Source organism: Chenopodium quinoa, unplaced genomic scaffold (genome assembly GCF_001683475.1).
Source record: "Chenopodium quinoa cultivar QQ74 unplaced genomic scaffold, ASM168347v1, whole genome shotgun sequence".
NCBI lineage: Eukaryota > Viridiplantae > Streptophyta > Magnoliopsida > Caryophyllales > Amaranthaceae > Chenopodium > Chenopodium quinoa.
Genome location: NW_018744239.1, coordinates 4293609 through 4313982, shown reverse-complemented (window position 1 = coordinate 4313982; position 20374 = coordinate 4293609). Strand labels below are relative to the sequence as shown.

The following is a 20374-nucleotide window of genomic DNA, read 5'->3' as shown; positions in this document are numbered from 1 at the left end:
TAAAGCACAAATTTTCATATGTGTCATACCGTGTGGCCGAAGTTATTTATTCAAGGGTTACTCAGTCAGTTAGGGGTTACTCGGTCGATCAAATCTAAGTAACCCTAGAATAGGTAACCCTTAACCGATTGTGCAACCCCTAAATAAGTAACATCTAAATAAGTAATCTCGACCACAGGGTGTGGTCAGTCACACAGAAAAAACACTGATCATAAAACTGTTTAAATTCTCTTGGCTATTATACAACAGTATATTCAACATTATATAAATTATTAATACTAATTCAAATTCTTTATTGAAAAAAATTTAGATTTGATAAAATTAAGTAACATCTCGGGGCAATGCCGGGATCACAAACACTATTATTTGTTCATAAAATTAAGTTAAAAAAAAATAATAATAAAGAAATTAAGGTAACCTACCAAAAACATAGCTCTGTCCTCTAAACTCTCTCATTTTCCCATTAAGAAGCGCACTCCACATTCTCCATTGAGACGCCTTTCTATCTTCCATTGAAGCAGCTTCCGAGGTAAGTTGTTGGTTTCTTATTGCAATCATCAAATATCAACTTCACAATCTAGGCATTGTCGTTAATCTACTTCTCAGTATACTCAATTTAGTGTTCTTCTAAACTCGATTATTGAACTATTGTTTAAATTACTAAACTCGATTTGTTGCTAGAGAAGAAGTTTATGAGCTTAATTTGACGTTGTCCCAGTAAATTAGCCTGTGTTCATACCTAAATTTGATTAACTAATGGTGAAATTTAAGAATTGTTTGGAATTAGGATCAATTTTTTGATTGTTTTTATGTGGGTCTTGAGCTTAATTGGCAATTTTGTATGTGAATAATATTTATTTATGAAATTCGGGTAGATTTTCAAACTTGGAGTAAACCCATTTATAGCTTTATTCTGAGGATTGTATGTGTAAATAATATTATTCATGAGATTCGGGTAAATTTTCGAACTCGGAGTAAACCCATTTATTTTTTTTAGTATGTGTAAAAAATATTATTCATGAAATTCGGGTAAATTTTCAAACTTGGAGTAAACCCATTTATGGTTTTATTCTGAGAAATTGAATGTGCTCAGAATTGGTGGAAATTACAGATTGTTCTGATTGTTGTTCTTTCTGAAAATGAAGGTGAGAGTAGAATTGGGTTCAGATGGCATATTATCAATGTGGGAGAAATATATTGCGTCGAATTGGCCAAGATGCTGGCGTTAAGAGATCAGATGGTTATCTCCCTTCCTTGTTTTTCACAGGTCAAGGAGTCCGATATAGAAAATTGGAAGTTATTCTTACAACGGTTTGTCGAGAACCCTACAAGAGATGTGTTTGTTTATGTTATGGTAGCTGCAATGGTTGATGTTTAGTTTATTAACTTAAATTATGCAGAACATGGATAAGCTCGGGAAAGCTGGTGAGACTGTGAAGGTTGCTCCCGGTTACTTCCGGAATTATCTTATGCCTAAGCTACTTGCAGTGCCAAACATTGACAAGTTTGCCTATCTGGTTAAGGAGCAGAGGAAGGTATTTTGCTAACTTTAATGTATTATTTGTTTAATACTCTGTAGTTATTTGCACTGATGGATGTGCTCTGCTGAAATGTACTCTATGTAAAGTTGGATTCCCAATTATTTTATCAGTCTAATTTTGTGAAACAATTCCTGTGAAAATCAGATTTACCAACCTCTAGAAGAAGAAGAAGTTAAGGTGGTGAAAGAAAGTAAGCAGGATCTGATGAAAGAGTACATTGCTGCAGCAAATAGGCTGGATAATGGAACAGTGGTTAGTGTTTTGTATATGTAATTTTATCAAAGGGCATATTCTCCACATTTCACTATGTTGTGTTTCACTGAGCTTGAGTGATGGCATTTTTTTTCCACTCAACAGTTTTATTTTCCTTCTTTAAGTTATTTAAAGAAAATGCATGCATGAAACAAAAAACACTGAATTTGTCTTCATATTCTACTTCAGCAAAAACAATGATGAGTATAACACTACAAAATTTGTTTGGAGGGAACTGTTATAGCACCTGGCTTCAATTTTGTCTTCAGCACCTTATGAAAATAAGTTAAGGAAAGCAATATCTTTTGCTAAACCTTAATTAACCATGTTCTGAAATCACACTAGATGTCTATTAGCATTTAAATTGTGCTTGCACATTAGAATTTGATCGAAATCAAGTTTACCTCATATTTTGATCAAATTATGTCATGTTGTCATGTTCAAATACAAGGTAGGAAAGTATACTTGAAATATTCAGTTAACCAGAAGTACATATCATAGCATCCAGGATATGAAAAGAGGAACGTGTATAATTGAATTCAGGTTGGTGAGGAAACCTGTCTGGTAGACTTTACTTTGGAAGGGGTCCAGAGTCTCCTGACTCATGGTCCGGTGAAATGTGTTCATGGCATTGATAGTAGTATGAAACCTAACCTTGTTTGGGTTAATGCATGCATCACCGGGTTAAATGGGCCTGCAAATGAGCATCACCGGTCTCTGATTTTAGCACATATCACACTTTGGCTGGATTAGGTAGGCTGGGGCAGCAGGCCTTGGTTGCTTATTATGACAACCGTTATTTCTTGGATCCCGACAGGCTTAAGGTTGGGAAATCACAGGAGAAAACACCATAACCTGAATGCATCAATAGAAGAAGTAAAGTGTACCATCTAGGTAGGGAAACTCAGCCTTCCCTGTGTAATGCTGAAATGGTCATGATTCTCATGAAAAAAGTTATGGTACCAACTAAACTCTTGTACAAGCCTCTTCGTCTTCTCCATACCATTGCATCTGCAAATTACCCGTTTAATCATCTTTTTTTTTTTTTTTTTTTTTTTTTTTTTTTTTTTTTTTTAATCATTGGAAGTTCCTTTGATCATTTGAACTTTAACTATTCCTTGATTTCCATGTATGATTTAGTGATGCAGCCAAAATTCCGCTGAGGAGTGCCAATTTAGCAATTTTTTCCCTTATATTAGCCTACTGTCCATTAACACTCTTCTTGCCAGCCTGCTGCTGTTGTACTGACTACTTACCAAACTTAGGATAATGTGATAACGACTCTTTACCATTTTTCTATGTTTCTTGAAATTTTTGGGTCTTTTGTTCCTGTGAGGAATTTGAGGATTGTTTATCATTTGAAATATCCTTGTTTTTGGCTGTATCTATTTCCCCAAAGTTGATTAGAGTTGGTAACTCTTCCTGATAGCAAACATTAGCACTAGCACTATCCTTGTTTACATGCAGTCTTTGCTCTTTGGTCAGACTGGAGGATTTCCTTATCATCCTTGATGTCAGTGGAGCTTTGACCGAGTTTTAGAAGGATTACATCTTGGTTCATGTTTCGCTGATTATGTTCAGTAGCTTAATTGCCATTAAATCTGCAGCAGTGAAGAGGTTTAAGCATGAGCTCTAAGCTGCTCTGCAATAAACTTCTCTACCCTTTAACTTTGACTCTGTAGTCTGAAACTGTAGTTTCCCTTATTGCCCAGATATAGTTCGAATAGATGGTTGCTGGTAAATCACTAAACCAGAAATGTCATTGAAGTTTTACCCCTCTCTTGGTAATACCTTTTTGATGTTTCATTGATGTAAAATGTGGGTGCTACAAGTGAAGTTTGTTAAAGAAGGTGAGAATTGGGGATGATTTCAGGGTAGGATTACGTTTTATTCAACCTATCAAGAAATATGTGCGCAAGTTCACTAGTGAATGGAAGTCCAAATGGTTTCATTTATGGTCCTTGACTAGGAATAGTGAGGTACCCACCATCACAAAGTTGGTGAGAAGTTTACATGAAGGAAAGATTCCCTTGCGTGGGAGAAAATATGTAGGAGATCTTCCTGAGGACACGGGCTTGGCTCACCTCGACACCCTCATATTCAGGAAATTGCATACATGAAACAAAAAATAGAGTTTATCTTCTTTTTCTGAAAAAAAAAAAAAAAAAAAAAAAAAAACTAGCTTGATTCTAAGAACCATCAAAAGTCTCCTGTAAAGGGATGGCAGCCTGCATACACAGTACAATGTCGATTGTTTGAGTACCAACTACCAATTGTATCCTTAATTAGAAAGTTTTTACAGGCCCAGGGAGGGGTTTGCAAAATATTTTGATAGAGCAACTGATCTGCAGTACTCTTAGCTTTCTTTGCCAGGCTATCTGCTACTGAATTAGATCCAGAAATTCAATCCTGGTTCCTGGTAGATGATCCAGGCACTGCAAATTGTGATATTGTTAGCCTTCTTTTATTGTAGTTAGAATCTGATATATCCTTGACTGCCTCGGAACAATCAGGCGAGATTATGCATTGGTCCCATTGGCTTTCTCCTATCCATTGACCCTTTATATTTCCATTCTATTTAATTCAGCTTCCAATGGGGGAGTTGCAATATAGCTTATGAATAAACCCTTGGACCAGCAATTCAGAGGAGTAGGTGAGTAGCAAAAAGAAGCATCCACATTTACTGTAATGAAGTTTGGCTGAGGGTAGAACCAGATAGATGGGCGGATGGGTTGGGCTTTATTTCTACAGGGTGGTTTTCTTCAGTGAAGAATCATTCTGTAGCAGCCTAATAAGAAGATTTGAACTAAGTGTCAAAGGTGATGTTGACTTTATTGAATGCGAGGCATTCCAACTTTTCCAAATTGACTAGAGAAAGAAGGAGAAAGTTCCAGGGGTATGAGGTAGAATGGGAGATATAGGTGGTTTGGTTCTCCCAATCGGTACTGATCCTGGTCGAAAAAGGGTTAGAGACAGATACATTGATCTTATCCCAACTCACCTTGGATCTTATACTGGTTTTAAGAATATGATTCATGACTCAACAGAATTTGTGCAGTAAGGGCAGAGTTTTGTCTTCATAACTTCAGCTTGCTGTTTCATGTTTCCCCCCCTCTTATCAGCATAGTAATGTGTCTATCATTTGTGAAGGTTTGAACATAGAAGTGATTGTGATTATTCTGGAAGTTAATTTACTTTTTTGTAGGTTTTAAGAAGATATTTTAAGGTTGACAATGAGTTGCGTGAACCTGTGACAAAAGACGAGATTATTGCTGAGGTATGATTTCACTCTTTTCTTAATACTTCACTCATATCTGGATGCAATTCCATTGTTGTTGCATTGACCTTGATTTATAATTGGATACTAATAACTGAATAATGTATTGAATCTGCCATCTGGAACTGTTGCAAGCACACAATAGGAGACAATTTATCTAAAGTTGACATAACTCAAATTTTCCAGGTGGCAAGGCAACTTTCTGTTCAAGTCGAACCTGAAAATTTGCATATGCCTAATCCTTTGTCATCACTAGGGGAGCATGAGATACCTCTCCGCCTGCCAAAGTCCATCCCAATGCCCCAGGGGAAGCTTATGTGGAGTCTCAAAGTCAAAATTAGAAGAAAGTGATCCAATCTCCCATGCCCAGCTTAGATCCAATTGAGGCAACTATACTTTGTTAAGAGACTCTATTCTCTAAGTTTACTAAAGCTATGGGATTTTGTCCATCTCGTTGTAACTTACGCCATCTAAGAAGTCAGATTTTGGATGGAATTTTCTTCCTTTTTTGAGCCTTCATTTTTAGTAGATGGCCATGAAACTTGTATTCATTAATAATTTTCCTGTCGCGCTTTTAGTATCAAAAGGCTTGATGGCTTTGTTGAATAAGATGTGTCATAATTTTGTTTCAGTATCATGAAAGTCCTGCATTCTTGTTAAAACACTTTAACATTCACAAATCACATTGATTAATAACAAATTTTGCATTCCTCTAAACTCTAATCTTAAAATTTTCGTCACATCGAACAACATTATAAAAACATCAAAATATAAACAAAATCAAACAGCATTTCATTGAGTGCATATTACAACAATATATATTGACAACTCAAAAACTAAATACACAAAAACCTAAATTTTTATTATTAAAATAGGATTCAAGAATAAAGTAATAAATTCAACTTAAATTGGTTTCTTCAGATATAGTGTACCTTTTTCTGTACTATTGAATTGTTAAATGATGAGCAGAAAGCTATTTATACATATGTTGTGGGTGTTTTACTTTATCTAAAGGTTAAAGATATTAATTGGTCTATGTACCAGATTCTTGAGAAAATTTACAATCATAGAGCAATAATTTTGAGTGTTGCTAAAATGAAAATAATAAAATAAAATTGATGATTATGATAAATATATCATTAGCTCAAGTATACTCTAATATTTAAACTCTATTTGTCTTTATTGCATACATTTTTCATAAAAATCATTTTCTACTAAATAATTTTCATTGGAAATATGATTGTGAAATATGTTTTCCTTTATTTGATTATAGAAATATTAATAGAGAAAAAGGAAAACAAAAGTAAAAGAAAGTGGAAGGATACAGAGAATTAGAGAAAATATAGAGAAGTAATTAGAATAAGGAAATGCAACATACCTTCTTTACAAAAGGAAAATACTCCTTAGTTTTGGGGAAATGAAAGAAAATAAAATTTTCATGAATATATTTTTTCTCCAAAATAAGCGGAGCCAAGTAAAGAAGTTGAAAAAGGTTAGAGATTAATAACAGTTAACGTTCACAAGGTCTAAGATCATCTCCAATAATGAGACTTGAGGGAGTTTTCTTAGGAGAGAGAGAGAGTATTTTTTTGCAAAGGATATCAATAAGTTGGTATCTAAACTTAGCAACTTCAAAAGAAAGTTGCTAAGTTTAGATACCCAACTTTGAGTCTCATCTGACAAAAAGTGTGGGCCCCTTATCAGTATTATAATATATTTTCTAAATTATTTAAGTTTTATTTTTATTTTTTTTATAAAAAACTTACAATATAGATTTGGTGGGCCATAAATTGAAAGTGACATTAGTTTACTTTAGGGAGTCTCACTATTGGGAAATTAGACTTTACATGAGTTGTTAAATTGAGAAGTGGGTTAGGTGTCACCATTGGAGGTAAAAAAACAACTCATTTGTATTTTAATACTCAAAATTAAGTCTCGCCAATAGAGATGGTATAACATTGATTATTTCATGCTTTAGAGAGCTGCGAGTTTGTGATGAATTCATTTCACAAGGGGAAAAAGCTATCAAAATTTTTTAGTTGTACATTCCAAAAAGTGTACACTACAATCACAGTAAGACATCGTTGTTTTACACTATCAAGAACACCAAAAACTTCATAAGATTCTTAATACGAGTACAACAATTTCACGATAGTCTAAAACAATGATTAGAAGAATAAAGAGTAATCTATTTAGTTCTTTTGCATGTTACGTAATTTGTATCTGAAATCAAAACCTTAATTTTTTTTCTCCATGGCTGCTTGCGCAGCGATATCTTTTTCAAGGTGCTCGGTCGCTTTTTCAAGAGACAAGACCTCTTGCATAAGTTTGGTTAGCTTTTCCATTTTCTCCTCGTAAATTTGAGGACGAACCTTCTCATTGTATCCAGAAGCATCCATCATTTTTTCCAATGATTCTTTTTGCCTGAACATTATAATTAGGTTTAAATAATCATTTTTTGCAAGTTATCCATGTTTTAACAATAATAATAATAATAATAATAAAAATCACAGAATAAAATAAGCATTATCTAAGAAAGAAATTCCAATAGACATACATATATCAATATATCATGTTAGATTTAAGACTGAACTAATTCATCATTCAGCCAACAAAATTTATCTTAAATACTGGTTCACTGTTGGACCTGGTGGTGGTACAGTAGTGACAATTAAGGAGAGAAAAGACGGGCGACAAACAGGGCCCAAATTGTACAGGAAGTAGGTTAAGAACATTGTTTTGCTGTATTTTTGTAATAAAAATATTCTAATTTTTTTAAAAGGTAATTGGACCACCAGAAAAAAAAAAAAAAAAAAAATGGTATACATCGAAACCAAGATGAGGTTCAAAGGGGAATAAATGAAGCCCCTAACAATGAAAATCCAAGATGAGATCCCAAACGGTGAAAAAAAAGGTTGAAGGTCCTAAACCCTGAACAAAAAATCAAAAGTTGGGACTAGAATGTTACTCTATCAAGTTAATTTGTTGTCACAGTGGTATTTTCGAGGTGTTGCACTTTGAACCTCAAACACATATGTAACACTAGTCAAAAAATCCTAATCAGTTCCAGCTCCATTATTCAGTTTCTATTTTACGATTTACTTTTCTCATTTTAAAATTTTGGGTTTACATCTACTATACTCTACACAGAATTTGTGAAAAACTAAATGCTGTACGAAGGGAATAAATTGCAAGTAACAGAAAATACGGAATGAGCTATATAACCAAAAGATGGAACATTTTAAAGTGTTATCAAGTGCACACACCTCTTTGTTTCTTCCATCTTCTTCCTCAACTTCTCACGCTCTACTTCTGCATTAATTGTTCCTTTAAGTTTCAGATGAACATGGAGATATGCGTTTACAACATATAGTGAACATCCAGCAAGAGCAGCATCATTCTCATTCACAATCTGTGAAATACAAGTTATAAGATGAACTTGTTCTAACCAAAAGCAGAACAACTCAGCATATAAAATAAAATAAAAAATACAAAAAAGTTGCAAAAAGGAAGATGAGGCATTTAGCCCGAGCATGGTAATGCTTGAAACAGTTGAAAGTGTCAAATGAACAATATTTAAGAGTTTATATACTGAGTTAAAACATCTGACAGGTCCAACTGTCAGCAAAATAAAATCAAACAGTTCAGAGTAAAGCACATAACCCCCAAAAGATGCATAATCTTTCTAGGACTGGAAGCAATCCTTTCAATTGCTATGACCAGCATTAACATCATGCTCTAAGTAATATACAGATTATGTCCGGTCCTAGTCTTAAGATAGGAGATAAGATGTATCTGATTAGTGATTACAGGCTCAGAAGAAATTGACATGGGATGACATGATGTCAAAGGACCAAATGCAAAACCGCTAACACTGGGTGCCCCACAATATCTTGAAATAGACTGGACTTACCAGTCAAGGAACAAGATGAGGACGCCACCATAAAAGCATTTGGTCCTTCAACATAATATAAACATTGGAGATATAAACCCAGCCAAGTATATCCATTACCACGGGAAGCAAGCATTTCAACTGGTCTAGTCAAGGGGCTAAGCTAATCCATGAAATTGTATAAATTAGGTCAAGACCTCCTGAACTTTATAAGAAGCTATCTTCTTACTGCGAGCCATGAGGATGCCATCTGCATCTTAAATGATCCAACAGTAGTGTGTCCTTTGATATAGATTCAGTTGGACCTACTAGTCCATAGCAGTAATACTATTACACTAATAACCCTTCCATTCTCCGGATTAAACAATAATAATAATAATAATAATAGATGATGATGATGATGATGATGATGATGATGATAATAATAATAATAATAATAATAATAATAATAATAATAATAATAATAATAATAATAATAACAAAAAAAAAGGCAATTAACACTTTTTTAAACACTTTTAATTTCACAAAAGGGAACGAAAAGAGTCAATCAGGAAACACAACAAAGCACATAGCCAACATATGTTGAAAACTCAAGCCAGCATTTGACAAGGACTAGGATGGTTATCAATCAAAGCATTACACACCTTTAATGATGACAAACCAGCAAGAGTTAAAATTTCTAACTCGTGACTCCGAATATTATCTGCATCTTCTTCATTTAAGCAAACAGCAAAAGCTGGTCTCCTGTTAAAAATACAAATTTACACTATCAGTAACAAATGAAAGAGCAAGATGATTACAAAATTGCTGAAATATTGCAATGTAAAGTACAGTATTTAAAAGTGAGCGAGAAAATCCAACATATTAACTGAAGAACATACCAGAAGACATAACATTCCCAATGCATGACGTAAAACTCATTCATAAGTACAGGTTGCATAAATAATAAGTCAAACAGATAACAAAAAAATCATCAATCAACAGTTCTAATATCAACCAAAAGTGAGATCCAAAATTCAGACATCATCTCACTAGAATATGAACTCTAGAGCAACATAATATTTCAGAATTACCTGTTGTTACGTGCCTGAATTTTACTACTCTCTCCGTTCCCTTTTGTTCTTCCCATTTCCTGACTAGAAATTCCTATATTTTCTTCCCAAATTGAATCTTCACTACTTTTGGTAAATTATAATCCCCAAAATATCCTCATCAGAGTCATCACACTTATCTAATTTCAATTGTATCCCTAATTTATTCCACTCCCTAACCCCCATCCATAAATTCTAAATCCTCCCATTCACCTCATATCCACCATTTTCCAACCTTATCTCACTTTTTTTCAAGTAAATCATTTTTATGTATCTTATCTCCCTGTTTCGCTCCTCCAAAGTACATAAACGGCTGATAAAGCTTATATGGCGGCCATTAGAAGGTGGAAAAACTACATACCTATCCTTTGTGTCGATCAGCTAGCTTCTACATATCTATTGGGTTCCTTTTGTTTGGTAATTTTCTGGAAGATTCTTTGATTTTCAAAATTTTTTTTTTTTTTTTTGAACTTTTCATATTTTATCTTCATCCCTCTGAATTTAGTCTTATCTTCATCCTTCGTGTCTATCAGCTAGCTTCTACATATCTATTGGGTTCCTTTTGTTTGTTAATTTTCTGGACAATCTCTTTGATTTTCAAAATTATTATTACTTTTTAAATTTTTTATATTTTATCTTCATCCTTTTGAATTTAGTCACAATACAGGCTGACAATGTTTATTTTTTTCTTGGATTATCTGTTTTCAGGGATGAATATGGTGAACCACTTCGCAAAGGTCGACAAAAATATGATCAGAAGAGAATAAACCGCCAGCGATGGTGGTTTTTAAGTGTGATGCTAAACAACTTAAGCAACCAAGAATGTAGATTCTAATGCTCCTGTTTAATATTTAATTATTGTTAGATTTTTTTTTTTTGGGAAGTTATGGTCCAACTTTAAATGTAAAAGGTGGGATCTAAATATTTTATTGTTTTATCTCTCCCTTAGATCCCACTTTCTTAACTTTCTCCCAGATTCCAAATGGGAAGAGCAAAAGGGAACCGAGGGAGTACAAATGATGTTAACTTGTGCAACCCTAAGTCTTTAAGTTTATATACACTATATGAAACCCTCAAAGGGCTGGACAACAACTACACTAGCAGAATTCTAGATAGAGGAATATCATATTTTTTAGCCTAAAATCCATTAAACCTGATTAAAAATTGGTCTTTCTGCTGCCACTTTGTGAGTATTCATTACAGATAAGCATGATAGATACAGGTGATAAATTACTGCCATATAAAAAATACAAAATATGTAACTTACTTTTCCAAGAATAACCAATTTCTTGCGACTGCGGCTACCATATCATGTGGGGTATGCTGAGGATTAGGAAAGGAACTGGAGAGCTCAAAGGGGAGTTTGTTAGAAAGACAAGGGTTTATAAGTAGAAAGAATTGGGAAGGGGAGTGCGATCTAAGGAAACATTAAGGGTTTATAAATAGAGAGAATTGGGAAGGGGAAGAGTTCTCAACCATTGGAGTATACGATACCTACCAGCAACAAGCAAAAGGATATTGCAGTGCAAGGGGATGAAGTGGAACCTAACAGGGATGCCATATGGCATCCACTACAGTATAGAATAGAGCAACTTTTTTCATATGATTTTGATGTGGTTGCAAAAAGGATAGGGGAAAAATGAACTTGGGAAGGTTGGAAAAGAAAATAGTCTCTATGAGAATTACAAACTTAAGACCTAAAAATATTAGAAATAACATGGTGAATCATACACGCAACTTAAGACATATCCACACTGCAAGAACATTTATGAAATTCAAAATAGATTGCCATCATATAAGAAATCTTTAAGATATTCCTCAAATCTTCTAATAATTACCAAAAAAAGAAGTGGCAGACAACGTATATGAACACTAATTCATCAACAAGAGGGGAAAAAAAAAGAAAAAAAAAAACAAGCACAGAAGTGGCTTAAATCACTTACTTTTCATGTCTTTCTTTAGCAGGCAATAAAGATTTAAGACCCCTAAGAGATTTTACAGCAGATTCAATCAGCTCCATGTCACGCTCCACACTTTCATTGGTCCAGGACTGTAATATTTGTGTTGCATAAGAAGGAAGCTCGTTATAAAACCAGTCACAGAAATTTAGTCATAGACAAAAAGGAACTGATTATTAAAACATACTTGCAGGTAAAAAATGATGCAACTAGTTAGGACTAAACTAGAAAGCCAGATAATAACCAGAACTTACCTGTATGACAGAAGGATACTCGCTTATCACAATAGATTCTTTCCTTTTAACGTCTTTCGGTTGAGGAAGTCTCTGCCATAGCTCTTCTGTGACGAATGGCATAAACGGATGTAGCAAACGCACCCCGAGCATAACCTCTTGCAGATGCAAATGACTCCTCATTGCTGGAAAAATAGGGTTTGATTACTTCTATAAAAACGTCACAGAGTTGGAATTGCCACCACGAGTACACTGCAGTTGCAGCGTCAGAGAACTCAGATGCCTCAAGGGATGAGACAGTTTTAGCAACAGCCTTGTTCAGAACAGAGAGTATCCACTGGCAACTGAATGAAATGAGGTTAACATTTATACTGGCTGGAGGAGAGAAATCATCTCCCAGTTTGCTCATAGAAAACCTAATAGCATTCCACAGCTTATTGCACCATTGACGATACCCAACAACCCGTTTAATATCTAAATTTATTTTATCAGACTTCAAAAAATAAAAATATTATATCAGTAAATAAAAAATAATTAAAATTCTGCTTTCAAACAAAGTATTTTAATCACTCAGATAGCATATGACCTTATGCACAGACCTGAGCAGTATATGAAACAAGTGCAAAGCGGAGAGCATCAGCACCACATTCTGGAATGCCATCAGGAAAGTCTCTCTTTTGTACATCTTTTGCTCTGGAAAGCTCACTGGAATCCAAGTTTCCTTCCTCCAGCCTCTTCTGAAGATCCTCCAGTGATATCCCATTTATAACCTCAAGAGGGTCCACAACATTTCCCAATGATTTTGACATCTTACGCCCATGTGCATCACGGATCATTGGATGAAGATAGACCTGCAAAAAGTTCCCGTAACATTGATAAAGCTAGAACTTAAAATAGAACAATCAATCAGCGGGGCAATTCACTATTGGTCAGTACAGAACATTTCCACCACATAAGACTTGTATAGACTCCATATCTTGACAAAGCAACAATACACTCAACACAAGCTCAGCCATTAAGCCCAAAAGAAGAAATCGTCTTAACAAAGATAAATTGCATTTCTCACAATACCATAGATTCACAACTTCACAAGAACCGATTTATTACATATATCACCCAAAATGCAACGACTTAAGTTTCTAAAAGAAGTGTTGTCATTGAATTACAAAAAAGTTCTATTAGAAGGCAATTATCTCTCAAAAAAATTCCTGTTATCCACCATTCCACCTTACCAATTTCAATTATTTCCTTTCTTTATTCACATCTTAGTAACCTTGTTATCATACTTAATTAAGTGGAGCACTAGAACAATCACAAGTCTTGTAGAATTCATGACAGATACATGCAGTGACAATAGAGTAAATAGCCTAATGAATTCATGACAAAGATAAATGCAGTGACTATAGTGTAAATAGCCCAAGTGAATTCATGACAAAGATAATTGCAGTAACTATAGTGAAAAACTTTATATTTCAATACACTTTCAGGAAAAAGATGCAAAGCACACCAAATACAAGTAGCACAAAGTATTGTTCTATCTTATATATTAAACAAAAAGGAAAATCATTAGCATGTGCAGCTATTAATATTTAGCATCACTAGCAAATATGCATGGCAAGAGCAACTAGGTATACCTTTCTAAAAGGCACGTCACCTCCAAGCTTCATCCCCAACATCACCATCCGGGCAACCCAGAAAAAAAGGATGTCATGCCCAGTTTCAAGAATTGAAGTTGGATAGAAATTCTTTAAATCATCTGTCTCATCTGGCCATCCCAAAACAGACAATGGGAAAAGACCAGAGGAAAACCAGGTATCCAGGACATCAGGATCTTGAGTTATATGAAACTTCTCTCCAGCAAACCTTCTGGTAGCCTCAGTTTGTGCCTCTTCCTCACTTCGACAAACTACCCAATGGTCATTATAAGCACCCAAATCCTTTAGTTGGTCGTTCTCCAAAATGACATACCAAGCAGGTATACGATGGCCCCACCAAAGCTGCCTTGAGATGCACCAGTCTTGAATATTTTCAAGCCATCTGTAATATTTTGACTTAATCCATTGGGAAACATAGACACCAGAAACACCGTAAAGGCAATACAAACACAACATACAAAAACAAATTTGAAAATTGATGAGGTAGGAGTAAGGGCAATAGCAGCAGCAACAACAATATGATGACAGCTACTGCACTTTGTGTAGTTTCCAAAGTCTATCATATCAAGGAATAAGGTATCTGATGTTTATCACTTGGGAAGATAATATTTGAATGGTGGGAGGATATCAAAAATTAACAGTGTAACTAACATATAACCATTAGAAGACATCATTATACCAATTATTGGTTCATCACCTAGTTTTGGTATCTGCATAGCCTACAAGCCCTACATTGTCATAGTTATAACTCATAATATCATCATAACTAAAAATTTCATGACAATTTCCCTTTACTCCATCTAGATTTGATTGTTTCCAGACACGCCCCATCACACCATATAGATCATGGATGGATGACCCTAAGAAGACTTCAGAACATTATTTTAAGTTTCGAAGGGTATAAAAATAAGGACACAATTGTACATATGACTAACACAATGACAAAATAGGGAATATATCCACTTTCGTAAAGGCTGATTTAAAAGCACATAGAGTATCATATGTATGTTACAGCATAAACGCATGGCTCCCACTTACTAGGAGATGTCAGCCTTCCATGACATATGAAATTAATTAGGTGCTACTCAAAGCATCAAGGCCATAAGCACATATTTGGCACTCGTAGGTTTTAATATAAAATTTGGGAATAATATGTCATACATGACGTATCAAGAGTCTCATCTCTGGACTTGGGAAGCAGGAAAAATTAGGAAATCATTACACTTTTATACAACATCATGTAAAAAGATAACAAACATTACTTGCACATAGTTGTAATATAATTTCAGTCTCATCCTACTCGCCACTTAGGCGCAAAGGAGATCACCTCCTATGTTACTTAATGTTGCAAGTGATAAAGACATTTTTCTAAAAGGAAAGTGTTGCAAGTAAAAAGCATAAAGGAACTGTATATTTTTAGGGATAAGTTTTTTATTTTTTTGCTGAAGTTGAGACAGATAGATCAACTAGAGATAACTTTTACCAGAGTATTAGCCATCTAACTCTGATGTAGAAAAAGTGAATATCACGTCAATCATAAAGCATATAAAATTTTATGAGAACAATGCACAAAGAAAACCAAAAAAAAAATAAAAAAAAAAAAAAAAACAACTGCAGTCACTAGTTTGAAAAAACGGCACTACTAGCTTCCAAAAGCAAGGACTCTTGTTAGCATTTATAATCTTGACACAAACACACCAAATATCTCAGACGATGAAAAATTTGCATGCCTTTTCCAATCAGCTGTGTAGTCTTTTGGAATAATCTCAATTTTCCTATATTTATCATCCATCGCAGCATCAAAGCATCCTTGGCCATAGTGTTGCAGTTGACATACCATTGTGGCTTTATTAATGGTTCCACAACATCATTACTTCTTGAACAAATGCCAAGACGCATCTCATTATCCTTAGATCCCCTATATAATCCCTAATATACATAGACATCTAAGATTAGCAATTTGTAGATTCGTACCAAATTTAACAAACAGTCAAGTGCAATATATGCAAGAAGACGCCAAATAATACTAGACAGGATAGTAAAGCTAACTGAATGTGCTGAGCAAACTTAAGGGAATGAAAGAGGATTCAAAAAAATCGCAAAAAGATGATTGAAAATTTAAATGATTAAGAAAACATATAACCATGTTCTAAACTTCTAACTGTCAAAATAGCTTAGCGAGATAAGATTGTATAAAACTTAAGATTTGGACAGCAATTTTAGTTTAGATATGAAGCAATATAACCACAATGCTACAAAAAATAATTAGAATGCAAACCAACTATTACGTGTCACTCTCATGAAAAGACTCTAAAGAAGAGGATATGATATCACCCTTTTAGTAAGCTAGGTAGCTAACCAGACTACAATAATTCATTAAAATCAGTTTGCGAAGATGAATATATTAATTTATAGACCATTGGTCCATAGATATCGATTTAAGACATCAGACCTAGTTTTATAACAAACTTGCAGACTGTGCAAAGTGCTCGCTAGGCATCAAGATAAGACAAACCTTCCCCAAATTAATGCCCAGACAATAACAATTCAACAGAATTAGCCACAATAAGCAGGTAATAGATTATAGATATGATACCTTTTCTTCCAATGCTTTAGTTACTGCTACACGAGCTTTGAATCTTGGCATCCCTGCAAACTCTGGGCTCCCATTGCTGTTTATGTTCCCATCATCTGTGAAAATGTTGATGAACTCCAGCTGATGACGTTTCCCTACTTCAAAATCATTAGGATCATGGGCAGGTGTGATCTGCAAGACAGCAAGAGTGGGAGATATAGCATTCAAATTCAAAGAATTTAGAGGGTGGGAGTGGAAGGTAGATAACTTTAGATGAAAAAGCTTTCAGACCTTGACAGCACCAGTCCCAAATGTTGGATCAACAAGTATTGCATCACAAACAATTGGGATCCTTCTTCCATTGAAAGGATGTATGGCCTTTTTGCCATGCAAATGCTTGTACCTGGTATCATCTGGATGTACAGCAATTGCTGTATCGCCCAACATTGTTTCTACTCTAGTAGTGGCAACAACAATGTCACCAAGGTTATCTTCTAATGGATACGCAAATGATGTCAAGATACCAAATTCAACTAGATCTTTATATCCAGGAACTTTTCTAAACTCTCTTCCTTTCAGATCAACATAGTCCACCTACAAACACCAAACATCTTTCAGAAACTGGCAGATATTTACATATCCAATATTTACATCAGTCATGAGAAAGCATACCTCAATATCAGATATTGCAGTTCTCAACACACAATCCCAGTTTACCAATCGAAGATCCCTGCAAGTCGATTACAGCCAAGAATGAATATAAGCAAAAAAAAAAAAAAAAAAAAAAAAGAGGGGGGGGGGGGTGAGGGGGGATAGAAAGAAAAGATAAAAAGAAACTGAAAAATAAACAGGCAAGATTCATTCGTTGGGTATATTTCAAAATGAGTGAAATACCCTGTATAAGTTTTAGATTTAATCCATTAATATCATCAACACTCAACACAAGCAAGAATGATTGGTGAAAAGCTATCTGAGTTGTCAAAATATGTATACATGTCCAGACATCTTCAGCAGCCAAGTAATAGATTTGGGAAAAATATGTGGGGATAACAGGATGTAAGCTACATGATCTTCAAAAGGATAGCAAGAGGAGGAGGAGGAGATTAAACATGCATAGGAACCTAGGATGCACGGACACTTCGTCCAACAGTCATGTCCGTGTCCGACACCGTGTCGGATACCGACACCGTGTCGGATACCGACACCGTGTCGGATACCGACACTCGTTCGACACAAGACGGACACACATAAAAACTGCATCCGGTTTTTTAATATGTTTTGACACTTTGAGACGAATCGTATCCTACTATGATACGATCCGGTTTGCATTTTGATATGTCACCTCATCTTTTTAACTTTTTTACTTAGAAAGTTAAGATAAATTATGAGAGAAAAAGGTAAGAGTAATAATACGAGCGCCTTCAAAACACATTTCATAGCACATTATTGTATGTAAATTAGGAGTATTATTTAGCTACGGTAAATGACTTGTTTAAAGGTTAATTATTTAGTGTTTTGTTGAATACCAATCTCAATTTTTTTGATATATTATTTGTCTTGTTATTTTCCGTACCCGTGTCCCCTATTTTAGGATTGTCGTTTTTCCGTGTCCGCATCGTACCCGTGTCCGTGTCCGTATAGATAGGAACAATAATCCCAAGCCAAGAAAGTTAAATTTAGTTGCCAAACAAAATCTAATTAATCAGTTTGAATAATGTACCAGACGGTTTTTAGCTGGCCTAAAGAGAGTTTGATTCCCAGATGTTAGCATATTTTTTTTAAGAAAAAGCAATTTAATTTTTACCTTAGAGTAATTATCGAAAGAAAATAGAATATAATGAATAGGAGAAAAAAGCTTATTTCTAAGGTAGAATACAAAACCTGGGAAGGCTGGGATAACAATATATCAGAAGATTTATAAAAAAGTACACGAAACTTGTTAAGGCAATACGTAACCAAACAAAATCATGAAACCAACAGTATCCAACATCTAAAGAATCAGGGTTTAAACTCAAAACTGCACTTATCAAATCATGAAAAAGGTAGTTTGTACTATTAGATCTTATTACATCAGTGTCAAATAATAAGATGGACACACAACAATCCATCTCGGGATACATTTACCTGGATATGTTAGCTTTAAACCATGGACAAGCACTGAATTTAAGATAGGGTTAAATGTCACATGAATTTACATTTTATACTCATTTGTCAATTAAACCTAAATTTTATATTCATTTGTCACAATTGTTACCTTTTACACCAATGTAACAAAGAGGAATTCAGTTTTATGCCAATTAAATTTATTTGGCCCAACCGCTACCATGATCCAAGGAAGTTAGCATCCATCTGTTCTGAGAATTAATAGCTCCCTCCCACTGTATCACATATATCATTAACAAAATGGTTTCAGGTGGATTCAATCTCTTCAACCTCCAGCTATCAACCACTTCTTTATTAACAAATTCATTATCTAATGTACACCCAGTAGACAATTATAGCTTATAATTTTGCTTCAAATTCCATATTGAGAAAGACTTCCCAGTTTCAGCTCATTCAATGGGGAAACAATTTCAGCACTTCCTAGTTCCTACATCAAGGCTAGTTTTTAAGCCAGAAACAAATCGTATAAAGCTAGAAACAACAATCACCACTTATCAACCAAGATGAGGAGCCAGCCTTGCACCATAGCTACCAAGTGAAGTCAAACACACCTATAAATAAGACCTTCATTGTAGAGCCTCACAAATGCTTCTGTTACTGCCTTTGATCGTTTCTCATCCATTGTGAAACACTGCAGATGAGAAAAAACAAAACAAATTTGAACAGACAACGTATAACAATTGCAATGCATAAAAGGAGATCAAAATTAAATTACATCCGCACCTCCCTGGCCCAATCCATGGAAGCACCAAGGCAACGTTGCTGCTTCAAGATTTTGCCACCATACTCATTTTTCCAATTCCAAACCTTTTGTTACAAAAGAACAAAGAAACAAATTTAACCTTAATCTATATGAACAACAATGTTATAATAGATGGGAAAAAAATGAAAAGGAATCTCACTTCTGAGACAAACTTTTCTCGGCCAAGGTCATGCCTGGTCATTTTTCTTTCACGCATAAGTTTTTTTCAACCACCGCCTGCAAAAGTTAATAAATCAAAATAGTCAAGCTTTGTTGAAAAATTGACGAGCATACAAGCACAGATGTTTAAACTATAAAGCTGAGCAACAATCATGAAAAATGCTGCCAAAAATAAACTAAAGTTTCTGTTAACAACGAATTAGACAAAATAGGAGAATAGTGACTTGAGATCAAAAGATCAGCTTATCCCAATAAGAAGAAAACATTGTGATGTTGTGAACATGTGATTTAAAAGTGATATAGAGATTAAGCAACTTAAGAGAAGAATTTGAGCCAGAGAAAGAGCATAAGAGAAGATGCAAAGAAAATAGAGACAGAGGATTAGAGCCAAGAAAGAAGCGATAATTGAAGAGTTTGATATACATATCAAGCTTTGGTACATTCCAAACCCTTACGAGCTTCAAGTTTTGAATTTGATGTAAATGATATCAAAGCAGTATCTTCAGCCTCTTACGAAGCAAGATTTAAAATCACTAAGTAAAAAGTATACTGACAGCAAGGGTAGAATTGACTAGATTTTTCAATTTTTCATGTTTAATCATATGGAGAGAAAGCAATGAAAATAACTGATGGAACTAGAAATCTTATAGCTGTATAGCCTTGTATTTGGTCCCTGTAGTTTTCAAAGTTTAACCTTAATGATTGATGGAAAAGCTGTGTAAAACGGAAGACAGTATTGTAATTTTACATACACTTCATTAGATTTGCTCATTAAACAAACCAAACAGTTGTACAAACAATTGCCCGACTTCCAC

General features: G+C 34.6%; 1 protein-coding gene, 1 long non-coding RNA gene and 1 pseudogene across 2 annotated transcripts; 2 read left to right on the top strand and 1 right to left on the bottom strand.

Annotated features, from left to right (window-relative positions):
• Window positions 1-377: 377 nt before the first annotated feature.
• LOC110694227 (50S ribosomal protein L9-like) lies at window positions 378-5704 on the top strand. The gene is made up of 6 exons (XM_021871404.1): window positions 378-529; window positions 1146-1311; window positions 1401-1535; window positions 1686-1793; window positions 4999-5070; window positions 5257-5704. Exons 2-6 carry the CDS (start codon window positions 1168-1170, stop codon window positions 5419-5421), a joined length of 624 nt encoding a protein of 207 aa, XP_021727096.1. The 5' UTR covers window positions 378-529; window positions 1146-1167; the 3' UTR covers window positions 5422-5704.
• A 1042-nt stretch (window positions 5705-6746) lies between these two features.
• LOC110694225 lies at window positions 6747-19604 on the bottom strand (annotated as a pseudogene).
• Window positions 9717-11085, top strand: LOC110694226. Its single transcript, XR_002505802.1, has 2 exons — window positions 9717-10470; window positions 10762-11085. It is a non-coding gene; the product is annotated as an uncharacterized LOC110694226 (long non-coding RNA).
• Window positions 19605-20374: the final 770 nt, after the last annotated feature.

Coding starts and splice junctions, on each gene's coding strand:
- LOC110694227 (XM_021871404.1), top strand. CDS start 1,168: ATGGCATATTATCAATGTGGGAGAAATATATTGCGTCGAATTGGCCAA. Junction 1,536..1,685: donor TGGTTAAGGAGCAGAGGAAG/GTATTTTGCTAA, acceptor TGTGAAAATCAG/ATTTACCAACCTCTAGAAGA. Junction 5,071..5,256: donor AAGACGAGATTATTGCTGAG/GTATGATTTCAC, acceptor CAAATTTTCCAG/GTGGCAAGGCAACTTTCTGT.